This window comes from Dama dama, chromosome 33, assembly GCF_033118175.1.
Source record: "Dama dama isolate Ldn47 chromosome 33, ASM3311817v1, whole genome shotgun sequence".
Classification (NCBI taxonomy): Eukaryota; Metazoa; Chordata; class Mammalia; order Artiodactyla; family Cervidae; genus Dama; species Dama dama.
Genome location: NC_083713.1, coordinates 34,219,921 through 34,236,133, shown reverse-complemented (window position 1 = coordinate 34,236,133; position 16,213 = coordinate 34,219,921). Strand labels below are relative to the sequence as shown.

General features: G+C 36.3%; 1 protein-coding gene across 5 annotated transcripts in view; it reads right to left on the bottom strand.

Annotated features, from left to right (window-relative positions):
* The window catches only part of COBLL1 (cordon-bleu WH2 repeat protein like 1), a 164,923-nt gene that overhangs the window by 50,911 nt on the left and 97,799 nt on the right, over nucleotides 1-16,213 (bottom strand). For all 5 annotated transcript variants that reach the window (XM_061135175.1, XM_061135176.1, XM_061135178.1 and 2 more), the window contains 3 exons: nucleotides 3,659-3,860; nucleotides 1,399-1,627; nucleotides 505-543 (listed from right to left, as the gene is read on the bottom strand). In XM_061135175.1, the coding sequence (XP_060991158.1) occupies nucleotides 505-543; nucleotides 1,399-1,627; nucleotides 3,659-3,860 (470 nt within the window). The remainder of the gene's footprint in view (nucleotides 1-504; nucleotides 544-1,398; nucleotides 1,628-3,658; nucleotides 3,861-16,213) is intronic.

The window sequence follows — 16,213 nt, the reverse complement described above, 5'->3', positions numbered from 1 at the left end:
TCACTTTTTCTTGTCTGAGAGTCAAGGATATGTTTTTCTCATTCTTAATGTGATATTAATTTTCAAATAGTTATTGAAATGTAATTATTGTATTAAATTCAGAAATCAAGGCAGGAGCTTATAAACTATTTTTCAGAAATAAAACCCAAAGATTTTCTAAATTAAAATCTCTTACAGAATGTGCATATTAGTAGTGTTAAGAAAATAGGTAATATTATCAGCTTAGTTAGTTAGTGTTAGTCACTCAGTAATGTCCAACTCTTTGCAAACCCGTGGACTATATTCCGCTAGGCTCCTCTGTCCATGGAATTCTCCAGGCAAGAGTACTGGCTTGGGGAGCCATTCCCTTCTCCAAGAGATCTCCCCAACCCAGGGATCGTACCTGGGTCTCCAGATTCTTTACCATCTAAGCCACCAGAAAAGTCCCATTAGCAGTTTTTATAATTTACCCAATTGAAACAGAGATTTCATATTATAATCTTTCTACAGATTCATATATCTTACCTTGTAAAGATGACTTACTGAAGGCAGTAACAGAAGTGGCTACAGAAGGAGGGAGTAAAAGAGGGTAAATTGACTGTAAAGATAATGTCTGTTCAAGTATAAAACATCACTGAGTTGAAACATTTGTCTATGAATTATTTAAAGCCACAATCTCAAGATAAAGTTGAACTTCTCTACACATAGAAGATGTAAGTAATCATTCTTCACAAAGCTTTCATTACTCCTAATAAAACAGATTTCCGTTGAATAAATAAACTTGCATTTATCTATTAGATATCACAGAAACCAACATTATCTAAAATCTCCAAGTTTTAATACATTATTTCTATAGATTTATACTCCAAGTTATTCCTATTTTGAAGATTTTTGTAACTAGACTGACTCATCTTATAAGTTAACTGATTTTGGGTGCTGAACTTAGAAAAATATTTGTCAACATACTCCCAAATTCGAAAGAAAATTAAGACTCAGACAAAACCATCATGAGTCTCCTGCAGCACAGTCGGATTTTTTACCGTCTGAGCCACCAGGGAAGCCCATGAATACAAGAGTGGGGTAGCCTGTCCCTTCCTGACCCAGGAACCAAACCAGAGTCTCCTGCATTGCAGGCAGATTCTTTACCAGCTGAGCTACCAGGAATGCCCTAAATATTCAAAGGTAGATGGAAAAGTGTAAAATGTGAATAACAGCTAAGAAACACAAATTTTTATTTCAATTTTAATAACTGAACTCAAGTTAAATTTTATATATTTAGTTTTCTCTTTTTATTTCCAATGACATGTACTGACTTTACTACAGGATTCATTATGAGTTTGAGAATAGTTATACATAAACACAAAACATGCACACATATGCACATCATGTCAAATAAACAACATGAAAAGTCTTACTTACCTTTGCTAACATCGATGGCATATAATTCTCTCAGTCCCAGTTCATTAAGAGACTTTGTCAAGTCAAGGGGCTCCTGAGACTGATAGTCCTTCAATAACTGTGTGTGTAATGGATCAAACTCACATTTGCTGCATATAATGGCGTTAAGTTCTTGAAGTGGTGCATGTGGGCTAACTCTCACTATTGTCTTCTGCGTTTTCTTAAAATTGATCACTACTCTCACAGTTTTCTGAAACACAGATTAAAGCCAGAGTTAAAACATAATTTACTGTTTTTTTTTTCAAGATAATAAGAACCTTCATTTTATTGTGTAAGAATCCTTCTTCCATAGCCAAGTTCAACAATATAGGTAACATTAAGAATTAAAGTGAATAACATGATGATATACAAGTCCTGTGACCTTAGTTTTAACTTATGGTATTTCTGGTGGAAGTAAGTGGCCTGAATATCCATCCTGAGATCTGGAGGACATTGGAGGCATTTTCTAGAATAGTCTTTGTAGCACTAGAATGTCATAAATTTCTGTCTCATACTAAGCCCCAGGTTCTATTCCTATATCTCTAGCACCCTCACATTGCATAATATGAAATCACCATAGTTTACTGACAAATTTTCTACAGTGATGTCTAGAGCAATGATATAATCTATGGAAAATTATGTATTGGAACAAATGCAATATACAGTATTTTTCTCCTTTGTGGTAAAATTTTCATTTTGATTAATGAAATGCAAACCAGATTCTTGGAAAAACTTTGCTTATTAAGTAATCTAGATTAAATTCATAACTCTTATAAAGTATTAAGTCGATTTAAATCCAAAACAAAACATAAAACCCTCTTATCTAGTCCTACAGGTGTTTTTGCTTTATTCCTGAAAATATTTACTTTAAAATTAGCATACATAATAGAAATATAAATGTTTTATTCTTTTTTTTCAGTTGAGAAATATTTATCTTTCTAATGGTTTGTCAGTTGTCTCAATGGAAAAAATGGGATATTTTAATTAAGACACTAACATTTTTGAGCTTCTATTTGAGATAAGTGAGTTAATCCATATGAAGAGCTTAACACACTAGCATATTGTAAATTATCAACACATAAACATTAGCAATTGTAACTATTGTTGTTGTCACTACTATTATTACTACTTTGGTTAATTTTAATATATTAGTAAAGAATAGTATAATAGTCCTCATTTAGATATTTAATACTGCTAACTCAAAGTTACCAAGAAGATTTTAAGCACCTCCGTATTTTAATGCAATTGAATTAAATTTTGTATGTAAATGAAATTTAGAAACATGACCACATTAAGTGAAACTTACAGATTGCAGCTCTTTAAAGTTTAACATATATTCCTAAAATACTACATGTAGTCCAATGCTACAGCATAAATAATACAGTTTCCATTTAGATAAATAGTATCCATATCTTTATGGAAAATAGCCCAATATCCTAATTAATATTTAATATTCAATCAAATGTTGTAGAAAGCAAAGAATTTTTAGTATTGTCCAAAAAAAGTAACTTTTTTGTTAAAAAAAAAAAAAAACTTGTCATAAGAATATGAAGAAAATATGAGAATCTATGTACTTAAATCAGGTGTAAATGAACTAAGAAATAAACCTTTATATATTTTTTACAGTTAAAAATGGTTTATGTTGTTCCTAATGAAAGAGCATTTCTGGAAACCCATTACTTCTACCACCCCCTTTGCTTACAGAAACAGAACAATTTTATAAAGGAGAACTGATGATATTATCACTGTGGTAAAAAAATTTTGCTTAAAATTCATACATTACAGAAAACCAAGCCATCATGCAGCTCAAATTAACAATAATTCATAAGTTAAAAAGTTACAACCACCACTCACCAAGTACAGAGAAGTCAAAAAAAATTATTTTAAATTCTTAGAGGAATTTGTATTAAAGAATTCTAAAGTCTTTTTTTAAAAATGTAAAATACTTTTTAAAAGAGTAGCTCAAAGTATAGGTCTTTCATAATTGTCAGATTCTGATACTGTCAAAAAGATCACTTTAGCACATCTAAAATCTAAAGTATTCCCCAAATCCTAGTTAATCCAAGGATAAACAACCAAGTGAATCCTAAGCATTTTTGCTTAGGTCCAGGAAAACACAATAGCCATACTTACATCGAATTAGACCAGGAAAGGCAAATTTTATTTCATTTACACTGAGCTGCAAAGAATGATTTTAAAAATTAACTTAGTATTATGTCAAAATCTACTATGAAAATCTTACCTCTGGTATTAAAGGTGTAGGTTTTTTCTTATCCAGAATTTTTGGCTTTAAAATTACTTTCTCCACCTCCAACATTCCTATTGGTGTGTTTGGCTTAAATTTAATGGGGTTGTTTTCAGCTGAGAGCAGATCAATTGTGTGACTTGATGGATTTAAGTGATATTGTGCACAGAGGAAAATCAACAAGTCCATCATAGGTTTACTGTAAAACAAGAGTAGTGCTGATCATGGACCAGTTTCATTACCTGTTCAATTTATTGTTTCAAGCATGTTTTTCTAGGGCCTCCGGGGAATGGCAACCCACTCCAGTACTCTTGCCGGGAGAATTCCACGGACAGAGGACCTGCTGGGCTACAGTCCATGGGATCACAAAGAGTCGGACACGACGGTGTGACTAACTTTCCTTTTTTTGCTTATCTTCAGCAGATAAAACAAGCCTACAGAATACTGTGAAAGCTGCGTAAAAAGCTAACCACAAGATATTATATCTAAGCAGACAAAATTATAATAGTTTAAAAATTCTAAGTAGTATTCAAGAAAACTTGGATCCTTGTGTTGGTTTAAAAATTCTGTATATTTTATCTGCCAAATTGTCTTCATATCATAGATTTCAGGAGAAGGAAAAGATCTTTACCCAAAAGCAGTCACTTAACTTAGCAGATGCTCCTTTACAATGTCATCTGGAATATGAGCAATCTTTAGCTTACAAATTGGTTCTGATAAGAACACAGTATTGTCACTTTTGGTCTTTGGAAAGCATAGAATCTATATGAGGAAGCCCACAAAATCCTAACGAGAAGTGTCATACAGACTTCTTAATTCATTCAGTTCAGTTCAGTCATTCAGTCGTGTCCAACTCTTTGTGACCCCATGAACTGCAGCATGCCAGACCTCCCTGTCCATCACAAACTCCCGGAGTTTACTCAAACTCATGTCCATCGAGTCGGTGATGCCCTCCAACCATCTCATCCTCTGTCGTCCCCTTCTCCTCCTGCCCTCAATCCCTCCCAGCATCAGGGTCTTTTCAAATGAGTCAGCTCTTTGCATCAGGTGGCCAAAGTATTGGAGTTTCAGCTTCAGCATCAGTCCTTCCAATGAACACCCAGGACTGATCTCCTTTAGGATGGACTGGTTGGATCTCCTTGCAGTCCAAGGGACTCTCAAGAGTCTTCTCCAACACCACAGTTCAAAAGCATCAATTCTTCGGCACTCAGCTTTCTTCACAGTCCAACTCTCACATCCATACACGACCACTGGAAAAACCATAGCCTTGACTAGATGGACCTTTGTTGGCAAAGTAATGTCTCTGCTTTTTAATATGCTGTCTAGGTTGGTCATAACAGCATTTAATATCCCTAGGCACTGGCGACAGGGTACAACTTTATGGCATACCTTCTCTCACATACCCAAAACACTGCTAGATGGACTAGACTAAGTGTCAGCAAGCTACAGTCTGCAGGTCAAAGTGGGTCCACAGTCTTTTTTTTGTAAATAAAAGCTTATTTGCAAACAGCCAAGCTCATTTGTTTATATAATATCTACGGCTACTTTTGTGTTATGACAGATTTGAGTAGATGTGACTGACTGTAGGGCCCGCAAAACCTAATACTTTTTTACTGATTGACTCTTGACAGAAAAAGTTTAGGGACTCTTGTGCTAGACAGTGAAAAAATAACCAAGTAAATGTATGATAAAATTTCAAACAGTGATTAAGTGTTGAACACTAAGAGTAATACAGAACCTATTTCTATATGGAATTGCTAATTCAACTTGAGATTCAGAGACACGTAACTTTTTGCTTCCCTTTCCACAGATTCCAACTGCTGACACAGACTTGCTTTCATTCACTTCATCTCCCTTCTCTCTCCCACATACAAGTTGTACCCATTATACATATACCAAGAAAAATAAGCAGAATTGTGTGGTCTCAAACTCTTAATTGTCAGCATTTGAGGAAAGCATACCAAAAATTCTTTTGTATTATGTGCTTTCTGCAAATGTCTGGAGGTCCTAAGCTGTTAGCTCATACTCAAGACTGAGGCAATAAAATACTGTCTAAAAGTCTTATTTTTGTGAACTGAGGTTTACAGGTTGATGGGCTTCACTTGAGGGTAATCAGGTGGCCAGCTTTTTTCCTCCCCCACAATGGTAAATATAAAATGTCAATAAAAGATAATTCTCCAATTCCTTGCCTAGATTATGAACAGCTATCAGTCTTATAGAAACTTGACAGGGAAATGAGACTAAAATCCTTAATTTAGTACATCTGTTCCCTTATGCACCCACCCTCAGTCTCCTAGGTGGAATTCCCAGGTCTGTAGCGTCTCTGGTTCAACGTTTCCAGAGAGGAAGTATCCTGCTGGGGAAGAAATAGTTGTCTGACATTCAGTGGTCCTGAGGTCAAATACTTTATACAGATTTTCAAACCATCCCCTGGGTTCAGCTCCCTACTCCACCCTCAGCTTCTTCGGTTGTTGCCCATTCTTACAGCATCCCACTTGTTATGGGATAAAGAGGCATTTTTCATAATGGTGCACTCACTTCCCTTCTCTCCCAGATATTAGTTGTACCCATTATATATATGCCAAGAAAAATGAATAAATAAAAAATAAGTCCCTCAATAAAAAAAAAATAGTCCTCTGTAGTATGTTTCAGTCCCCATATATGTTTCCTATGTCTTTAGTAAAGGCTTGCACAGTAATATTTAGGAGTTTTACTTCCCTCTCTTGAGCTACCTAGTACGTTCATACATAAATTTTCTATAATTGTCCAAATTTTGGCTTTGGATAGTACACACTCAATTTCATCCAGAGAAAGACTAGCATAATAATACTGTTGAAGTTCATTTTTTGGTAACAGTGCTCTATGATAGCAATTTGATGCTAAATACCAATTCTAGATTTGGAAATGGTACTTATTTCCCTGATAGTAAATAAAGTTAAGAAGGATTAGGTAATGTCTAAATAAATACAATATAATTATAAATACAAAATATTTATACAAAATAATTATAAATTATAATAAATTGTAAATCCTTATACATATAAGCTGGAAGAGAAGAGAATTTTCAGTGCCAACTCAATGGAGACATGTCCACCGTGGTCTATGAATAAATGGTGTTATGTTCAGATTATATTTCCCTTTCTCTGTGCCAGTTAATACATGTAAAAACTCTAAACTTTATACTTCATACATCTTTTACTTGTTAAATGTACAGTCTTTTTAGAATCTCTGCCAGAAGTATACACTAAATATTAACAAGACAAAAACAGTGATTAGTATAAAGTTTTGTTTTTGTTTTGTTAATCTTATGTTTATGCTACCATTTTTTATCTTTTAAGGAAAAAGATACTTTAAAAACTTTTTAAAGAACAGTTTGACACTCTAACTCTTCTGATATACCTTAATGAATTATTGTATTTTTATCTGTGATATGCAAATTTTCTAATTTAATAAAGGTGATGGAGAATGGGCCAAGAATATAATAATTACAGCTTATTTCTTTAGTCAAAGTGGTCACCTATAATTTGCACACTATACCAGATTTCACAGCAAAAAAGTTGCACAGTGAGTAGAACCTTTTAATTCACTACCTAAATATTTTCTAATAAACAACTCCTGGAAAAGCAAATAAAAGTTACGGATCTTCTTTATGATCTTATTCTCTCATTCTATAATTACAGTTTCAACTTTTACTTAATAATTTCAGAGGCCAGTTCTCTCTAGAAAATATTTGTAGGCAGATAAAAGCAAAAGATCAGTAAGTTCTGTAACAGACAAAAATACACAGGGATTTGATACTGCCTATGATAATGATATTTCAAATTTCTGGGCACAGAATTGAATTTTCAACAAACTTGCTCAGTCTTGTTCAACTCTTTGCAACCCCATGGATTGTAGCCCATTAGGCACCTCTGTCCCTGGAACTCTCCAGGCAAAAATAATGGAGTGGGTAGCCATTCCCTTCTCCAGGGGATATTCTGGACCCAGGGATCAAGCCTGGTTTCCTGCATTACAAGCAGATTCTTTATCATCTGAGCCACCAGGGAAGCAAATTGGACTTTAAAAAAAAAAAAGCTATCCATCTACCTTATTCCTAACACTAAAGTAAGCCTAGGCAGACCACTGTATAAATATGAGAATATAATTCTGGGGGAAAAAGCAGAAAAGAAATCCATCTTCATGTAGTTCATGTTCTAGAGCAGGACTGTCCAATAGAACTTTCTGCAATGATGGAAATGTCCTGTATCTGTCTTGCCCAATACAGGGGCCTCTCACTGCATGTGGCTGTTGAGCATTTGAAATACACTAAGCTAGTGGACTAACGAATTGAATTTTTTATTCCACTTAAATTCAATTTGAATAGTTTAAACAAACATGTGATGAGTAACCACTACACTGGACCAAGCAGCTCTACTGCATTGATTCTCAAAGTGTGATTCACAAGTCAACAGTATTTGTGTTACTGAGAACTCGCTGGAAATGCAAATTCTCAAGCTTCAGTCCCAATCCTTGAATTAGAAACTCTGGGGGTGAAGCCTAGGAATATGTGCTTTGACATGCACTCCAGCTGATTCTGACACATACTATGGCTTTCCCACCAGTGATCTGGAGAGAAGATAAAGAAATGAGTAAATTATATGGTATAATGATAAATGCTATGATGAAAATAAGGAAGGAGATTAGAAAATGTCCTAACGAAGAAAAATGACATTAGAAAAGAGATCTGAACGGCAAAAGATACTGGTGAAATAGCAATCCCAAGCAGAGCTGACTAGTGCAAAGGCCCTGAGGCAAACGTGTGTCCCACGTGTTTAAAGAAAATCGGAAACCAGCCTGCTGGGGTGAAAGCAGTAGAGAAGATATTAGAGTGATTTTCTTATAGAGCTGGAAGGCCTGGTGGAAGCCTGGGATTTTATGAAGTGAGAGAAAACCACAGAAGGGCTGTGAGGAGTGATAGGATCTACATTACACTTTTAAAGGATTATATTCTGATTGCTGTATTCACAGTGGTCTGGGGGAGCAGTTACAAAGCTACTGCAAAAATTTAGGCGTGAGATGGTGGTGGTTTACATTAGTCAGATTTCAGATGTATTTCATAAGGTGGTGAAAGGATTCAATCTAACGTGGGAAGAATGGGTATAATGGCACAAGAGACAGAAAGAGGAGACAGGACTTGCCTGGTGGTCCAGTGGCTAAGATGCCGCGTTCCCAATGCAAGGGGTACAGGTTCAATCCCTGGCCAGGGAAATAGATCCCACTTGCTGCAACCAAAGATCCTGTATGCCGCAATGAATACCTAAGATCCCAGGTGCTGCAACTAAGACCCAGAGCAATCAAATAAATAAATTTAAAAAAAAAAAAAAGTGAGAGAGAGAAGCTAACCAGTGGGAAGAGGCCAGGATTGAGGGAGACACTACCAAATGGCAATGTTGCTAAAAGGACCCTATAGAAGGTCTGAAATGCTCATTGAAGTGATTTGGTATGTGATATGCTTACTAATGTCTCCCCAGTGACCCACAAACCATTGTAATGGTCCTGGTAGCTTTGAGAGTGGTTAAATCAAGGACAGAAAGGACATTTCAAAAAGTAAGGGACTGAAAAATAAGAATCCAAAGTTAAGACATAAAGTCCAAGTCAGAGGTGGCTTCAAGAACACAAACCCTTGGGAATTTACAATAATATTATAAAGGATATTTATGAAACAAGGGTTCAGGCCAATCTTTCAGAGACCTAGAAGAGCAGAGTGATCTCAAGATGTTATCTGGGTGCCCCTATACCTAGATGAGAACTCCTCTCCAGCAAGTCAACCTCTTAGGAGACTTTCTTTCCAGGACCTAATACAACACAGGTCAGCGTCACTGAATGAGGAATTCATAGGAGCCAATGATTCTTTCTCTCTTAGGTAATTCTGCTTAAATATCCATGAGCTCAAACACACAGCAGACAATATGCATTTGAGACAGCTGTTCAGTGTCTGATGCCTGAAAAGGTGAAACTGTCAAAAGGAGACTCACATGCTTAAAAAAAAACACAGAGGTGAGAAAGCGGTTTTGTTTTTTGTTTTTTAATTAACAAACTTGACTAGTAGCCTTGGTGCATCTAAAGACAGTACACTTAACATAGAAGTGGGGTATAAGCATTAAGTTGGACTAAGACTTTTTCCAAAATCAGCCTCAGATCAGTTCAACTGCTTGAAGTATTTAATTAAAGGCTCAGCATTTGGCCCTAAAAGCACAGAAGAGATGACCCTGACCTAGCCAGTTCTGAGGGTGGGAATTACTGGCCATCTGGTTCTACCTTAAAGGAGCTGTAACACAAGAAGAGCAGGACATTAAATTTTATGCAGACCCTGCACACAGTGGGACTGCTTTGGGGATTGACTAGTCACTTCGTGACTCTTGAGTATAGTTTAGAATTACCTACCTGGATGCCAAGTTACTTCTACCAAAAACAACAATTTTAGTTTGATGGTAATTATCCTTAGCAGATGTACCTAACAACCATTGTCTGAAAGGTTTAATTATGTGATCACCATAGTAAGGACACTTGTTTTCCTATTTGCTAAGGTGGGAGCACATGCCAGCAATCCACCTGAAGCCCAAGCCAAATAACTGAAAGTTGAATAGGATTGGCTCAATTTGATCACCACTTCCTCATTCAAACAAAAAACAGTCTTTTCCTCCTCTATATCACCATATTACTTTGAATTTTGGCTTATTATTTAACAAAGTCTGCTTTGCACTATTATTTACAGATTTTTTTTTTTTTTTAATCTTGTAAAATAATGACTTTCTAGAGAGCGGACTTAAAAAAAAAAAAAAACTTAAAAAAAAAAAAAGAAACTCTTCTTTGAACCAGAAGAAATCCCTGTGAGATTTCCCACTCCATTTTGAAATAACAATCCTTTGTATTAATTTCGTATCTAGTATCTCCTTTGAGTTCACAACCACCGCAAAAGCTACTTCCACTTTATGAAGAAAGAAACTGTGGTTAGAAAAGTGACATAAACAGATTATAAAGAGCATAAATAGAACTGGCTGCAGTCATAGTGAAAATGTCCTGACTCCTAATCCAGCTACACTTTAGCCCCAGGATCACACGCAAGACTCAGCAGACGGCTTGTAACAGGTTACCTGCTCTCTACTGCAGCTTTACTTCAAAGATTGATGGCATCACTAAGTAACTCCCTGAAATCCTCCAATGACCCTTCCTGCATTCATGGGACATATGAAGGGTAATCTTGTCCTAGTTTTATTACCTGCTAGATAAAAGAAGACTTCTGCTTTGAGACTTTAAAGATCCACTTAGGTATAAAAATGAAAGTCAGGATTCACCAAACAGCTTTCAGATCAGCTCCAACAACTACCTAGGTGAATTTCCAAATCCTAACAGTGCTTAAACAAGTCACTTAGCAATAGGGTTGCTATGTAACTGATCCAATCTGGACACGTGAGAATGAAAGGGGGTTAGTCATTACTCTGGGCTAATAGGTACAAACAGGGACTGACATAAGAAAATGAGGATGCATGATCAAAGTACTTTTTATGACCAGATGGCTTTCAAGCATCTGATAAGGGGTTGAGCACAAATGAGTAAGATTCTTTCTTAATGAGATTCCTTAAATCTACCCTAGTATCTAATAAGGTATATTTTACTCATTCTCAATAAATCCTCAAAACTGAGTTGAGTTGAATTGGTTCCAGCTGTCCCTGACAAATGTATACCAACAACCCAATTAAACTTACTGATGACAGTATAGGAACTTTTAGGACATTCTCCATTGTTACTGATGTTTATCTTACGATAACCCACCTCATTCAATAAAGAGTTCAGGAATGAAGCTAACCCACCTAGTTCAGAATGAGTTCAGGAATGTCCATGTGCCTGAAATGAAGTGGACCAGGTACCTAAAACAAGAAACTTCATCTCAAAGTTGAGAGTGTTTACTGAATTACGCAATAGGAAAAGGTTATATACCACAACGTTAATAGTTGTAACTGGTCTCCTTAATCATAACATGGTGTTTTAAGTATTTTTTTTTTTCCTGGCTTGTCTGTATTTTCCCACTTTCTATAATAATCCCCAACCACTGAATTTATCAGGCTTCCCTGGGCTCAGTTGGTAAAGAATCTGCCTACAATGCAGGAGACCCGCACTGTTCGATCCCTGGGTTGGGAAGATCCCCTGGAGAAAGAAATGGCTACCCACTCCAGTATGCTTGCCTGGGAAATTTCATGGACAGAGGAGCCTGATGGACTACAGTCTATGGGGTTGCAAGAGTCAGACACAACTTAATGAGCAAACCAATCACCACTGCTGCATTTAGAGTCATAAAAAATTAAAAATAAAATTAAGGGTCATTGTTGCAAGGTGTAGATTCCAGGAAAGGAAAGGGATGAGGGTGGCCCTTCTAGGAACCACACTTGGAGGGTGTTATTGTTAGTATTCAGTCACTCTAACAACCAGGAGAGCCATCAGCCAACAGATGCTTATGTGCTGCCTGGCTCAGGGCTGTTGGGGGCAGTACAGTATTCAAACTAGCTAAAAACTCAGGCAGGGCTGTTACGCTTAAATAACTTAACAGTTAAAATTCAAACTTTTATTTAGCAGGTGTAGTTGAATAAGTATCTAAATCAAAATTTAGAGCTTTCTTATGGAGCTAATGGAAATGACCCTGATGCTGGGAAAGATCGAGGGCAAGAGGAGAAAGGGGTGATAGAGGATAAGACAGCTGTGGATGGCATCACTGACTCAATGGACACGAGTCAGTACAGCACCCAGGCTTCCCTGTCCATCACCAACTCCCAGAGCCTATTCAAACTCAAGTCCATCAAGTCGGGGATGCCACTCAACCATCTCATCCTCTGTGTCCCCTACTCCTCCTGCCTTCGATCTTTCCCAGCATCAGGGTCTTTACCAATGAATCGGTTCTTCACATCAGGTGGCCAAAGTATTAGGGTTTCAGCTTCAGAATCAGTCCTTCCAATGAATATTCAGGACTGATCTCCTTTAGGATGGACTGGTTGGATCTCCTTGCAGTCCAAGAGACTCTCAAGAGTCTTCTCCAACACCACAGTTCAAAAGCATCAATTCTTTCGCGCTCAGCTTTCTTTATAGTCCAACTCTCACACCCAAACATGACTACTGGAAAAACCATAGCTTTGACTAGATGGACCTTTGTTGGTAAAGTAATGTCTCTGCTTTTTAATATGCTATCTAGGTTGGTCATAACTTTTCTTCCAAGGAGCAAGCGTCTTTTAATTTCAATGGCTGCAGTCACCATTTGCAGTGATTTTGGAGCCCAAAAAAATAAAGTCTCTTACTGCTTCCATTGTTTCCCCATCTATTTGCCATAAGGTGATGGGACCGGAAGCCATGAACAACAAATGGAGTACAATGTGGTTGTGCCATGCAACAGATTTTCAGCAGTGTGTTTTTGAAATCTATCGCCCTATCATATAATGTATTTACTACACATCTGTCACTTGACATTTTTCAGTAAATATAAGAATGATTCTGAAATTCTAAAGTTCTTCTGAGATCCACACCACTTGCTGCATTACTGGTTTAGGGGTGGGGGGTAAATAAAACTGACCCACATTAATCCAGTAAAATCTTGTTGTTTTTATAGTTCTACTTTCTTCCAGTAGGTGGCACTGCAGTTCATGTAAAACAGTCCTGAGTTAGTTCTCTGACCCACTGGGTACCAGTCAAAACTCTGCTCATAAAGGTCAGAGATATGAGGTGACTTGCTTGAGGTCACATAGCAAATTATGGAATAAACTGTAGAGCCCAAGACTTTTAACATCAAGTTCCATGCTTTCTTTATTTGTGTTTTCACTCCTGATATTCTAAGATTTGCTCATATCAAAACAAGTCCCTATTTATGGTATTCAGGACGTAAAATATCACAAATTACAGGAAAGAGAATAGGCTAACAGACATAGAGTGCTCTCCCTGTAGGCCAACAAAGAGAGTTAATATCAATCTTTTATCAAATTTCCAAATTAAAACTGCTTTTAAAATGTCCCCAGAGGAAAAAGGAAAAATATTTATTCAATGAGAATGACACCTGACTATAAAGCTAGGACATAGAGTGACGTACAAACATACCCGCATATTTCCTTTTTCACTGTAGTATCTATCAGAGTTTAACCTATAAGCTCATTTTCATTAAAAATTAACTTTTCCCAAGCACTAGTAGATACCACCACATATGCTATTGCATAGCGTGGCATTTTCTGAGGAGCTTAGCCCCTACGAAGCTTGCCTCTAACAACAATATTCTTTAATGTTCACTTTTAGCAAGGCCCAGAGCTGCTTTGCCTGGTGAAAAAGATTGTTTACTTGACCTGCACACACACACACAGACAGATATATATATATATATGTATGTATGTATGCATGCATATATTTATATACACACACATACATATACATACACATATACCTGTACTTCCTTCCTTCAATCCGATCATCTGTAACAACAGGGCAAACAGAAATGCCCAAAGTTTTCATGCTGCCACTCAGCTATCTTCAATGTAAATGAAGGATCACAAAGGCAAGATGACAGACATTGGGTGACTTTTGGTCACTAAAGAGGCAATATCACTAAGCTCTGATACCAAAAGATTGGTAAGCCTGTACAGATAGCTCCTGATTCAGGATAACAAGTTTTTAGTTTGCCCTTGAGCATAAGTCTATTACCATCTCCAACTTTATTGTGTTCCCTAATCTGAACAAGCTCTTCAATGAAAAATCAGTGTACAAACAAGATAATGCTGTGTGTTACATTCTCAAAAATGGGACTTTCTGAGCATACCTCTGTATGTGGTGCATGAGAACAAAGGGGAACTTTCTAAAGAACTTCCCCAAGAAAACATTTTGAGAAGCACAATTTTTCTGAAAAGTTAAATAAAGCATAAGTTTCTAAATATTTATTTCAGGCTCATATTGACATTATTCTTCAAAGGAAACATATATAAGTTAACACCATTGAAATATACAATACAAAGAATATTTAGGCAAATTAAGAAGAAATGGCCTCAAAATATTAAAAATATTATATTAGAGAGCCCCTTCATAGTGACATAATGAACTTTGATTTATTAATTGGTAAGAAAACTTTATGCCCTTAATTAAATTACATAATTTAAATTACATAATTTAATTAAAATACTCTTCCATTGTATACTCTTCCACTAAATCCCTGTATCGTTTTGTTGAAAATTGTCTTATTCCATTTATGGTAACAAAGCCAGGAAGAAATTTAAGTTATCTATACCATGGCTCTGCATTTTAGGTAGCTAATATTCTTCAGAAACAGAATTTTTTTTTCTATAATTACATTTTTGTTTTTCTTGTTACTGTTAAACATTGAATTTTTTTTTTTTTAAACAATGGGCCAGCAATTGCTGCAACCTTCAAAATATCCCAAATCACACTCAAGATAACCTGAACTGCTCTCTAAAATATTTGGAATCACTCCTAGATATCCAGAATCATACTCCTGAAATATTCAGAACTGCACAAGCACTTTTAATCATAAAGAATTAATATAAAAAAATTAGTCATAGTGTTTTCAACTTGAGTCATCCCTGAGTGATAAAACTATTAGGAACAAATTCTAAAATCAAACTCCCTCATAAAAATACTGATATAAAACAAATTTTACTCTCAGAAAAGTTTTTCAGCCCCAAAGAAAATTTAAAAAGCAATCAGAATTTGGGGCATTCTTGCCTTGCTGTCTATCTGAGAAAATATCTTTATTTAAGAGATTCTGGAAAAGCTACTGAGGCCTATCCAATTGCTTCTTCAAGATACAATATTTGTTACCTCAGTCAGCACATAAGATTTTAAGGAGACAACATCTGAATTTACTAAATGTCTACTACACTGCAAGAAACTGTAAAAAAAAAATAAATAAGAAGAAGAAGAAAAAGAAAGAAAATAGAAACTATGATAAGGACTAAGAAGAAAAGTCATGACCCCTGCATGGATGTTTTGGTTTGTTTAAGAAGATAAGACACACACACAAATTACAGCCTGAGATAATGTATGATAACCATCAATGGTATCAAGTGTCAGAAGAGTTTCGAAGTAGGAGGTAAACAGTTCTTTCTTGGGAGACCAGGGAGCCTTTATATAAGAAGTGTCACTTGAGCTATATTAACTGGATAAATGTGGCTGGTATGGTACTCAAGATGGAAGGCTTTTTTTAAAAATGTGAGAGTGGAAAAAGCAGAGTATCTGTAGAAGAAAAGAGTCGTGTGGCTAAAGCTGAAGCTATTCAGAGGGGAGTAAGTGAAGGAAAGCCTGCCTAACTTCAGAGAAGAAGTCAGGCAGGGCACCTCATGTCCAGGCTTAGCAGCTTGGACTTCCTCACGTTGGTGTTGAATTGCCATTCCCGAAGTCTTTTATCATAGGGAGTGCCACAAACAGAGGGGTGTTTTAGTCAGATTACCCTGAGGGTGGAGAATGAATGGAGAGAGCCCAGGGTTAAGAAAAACAGCTCTCAATAGAAAATGGAGGAGGCCATTATGTGCCAGGCAC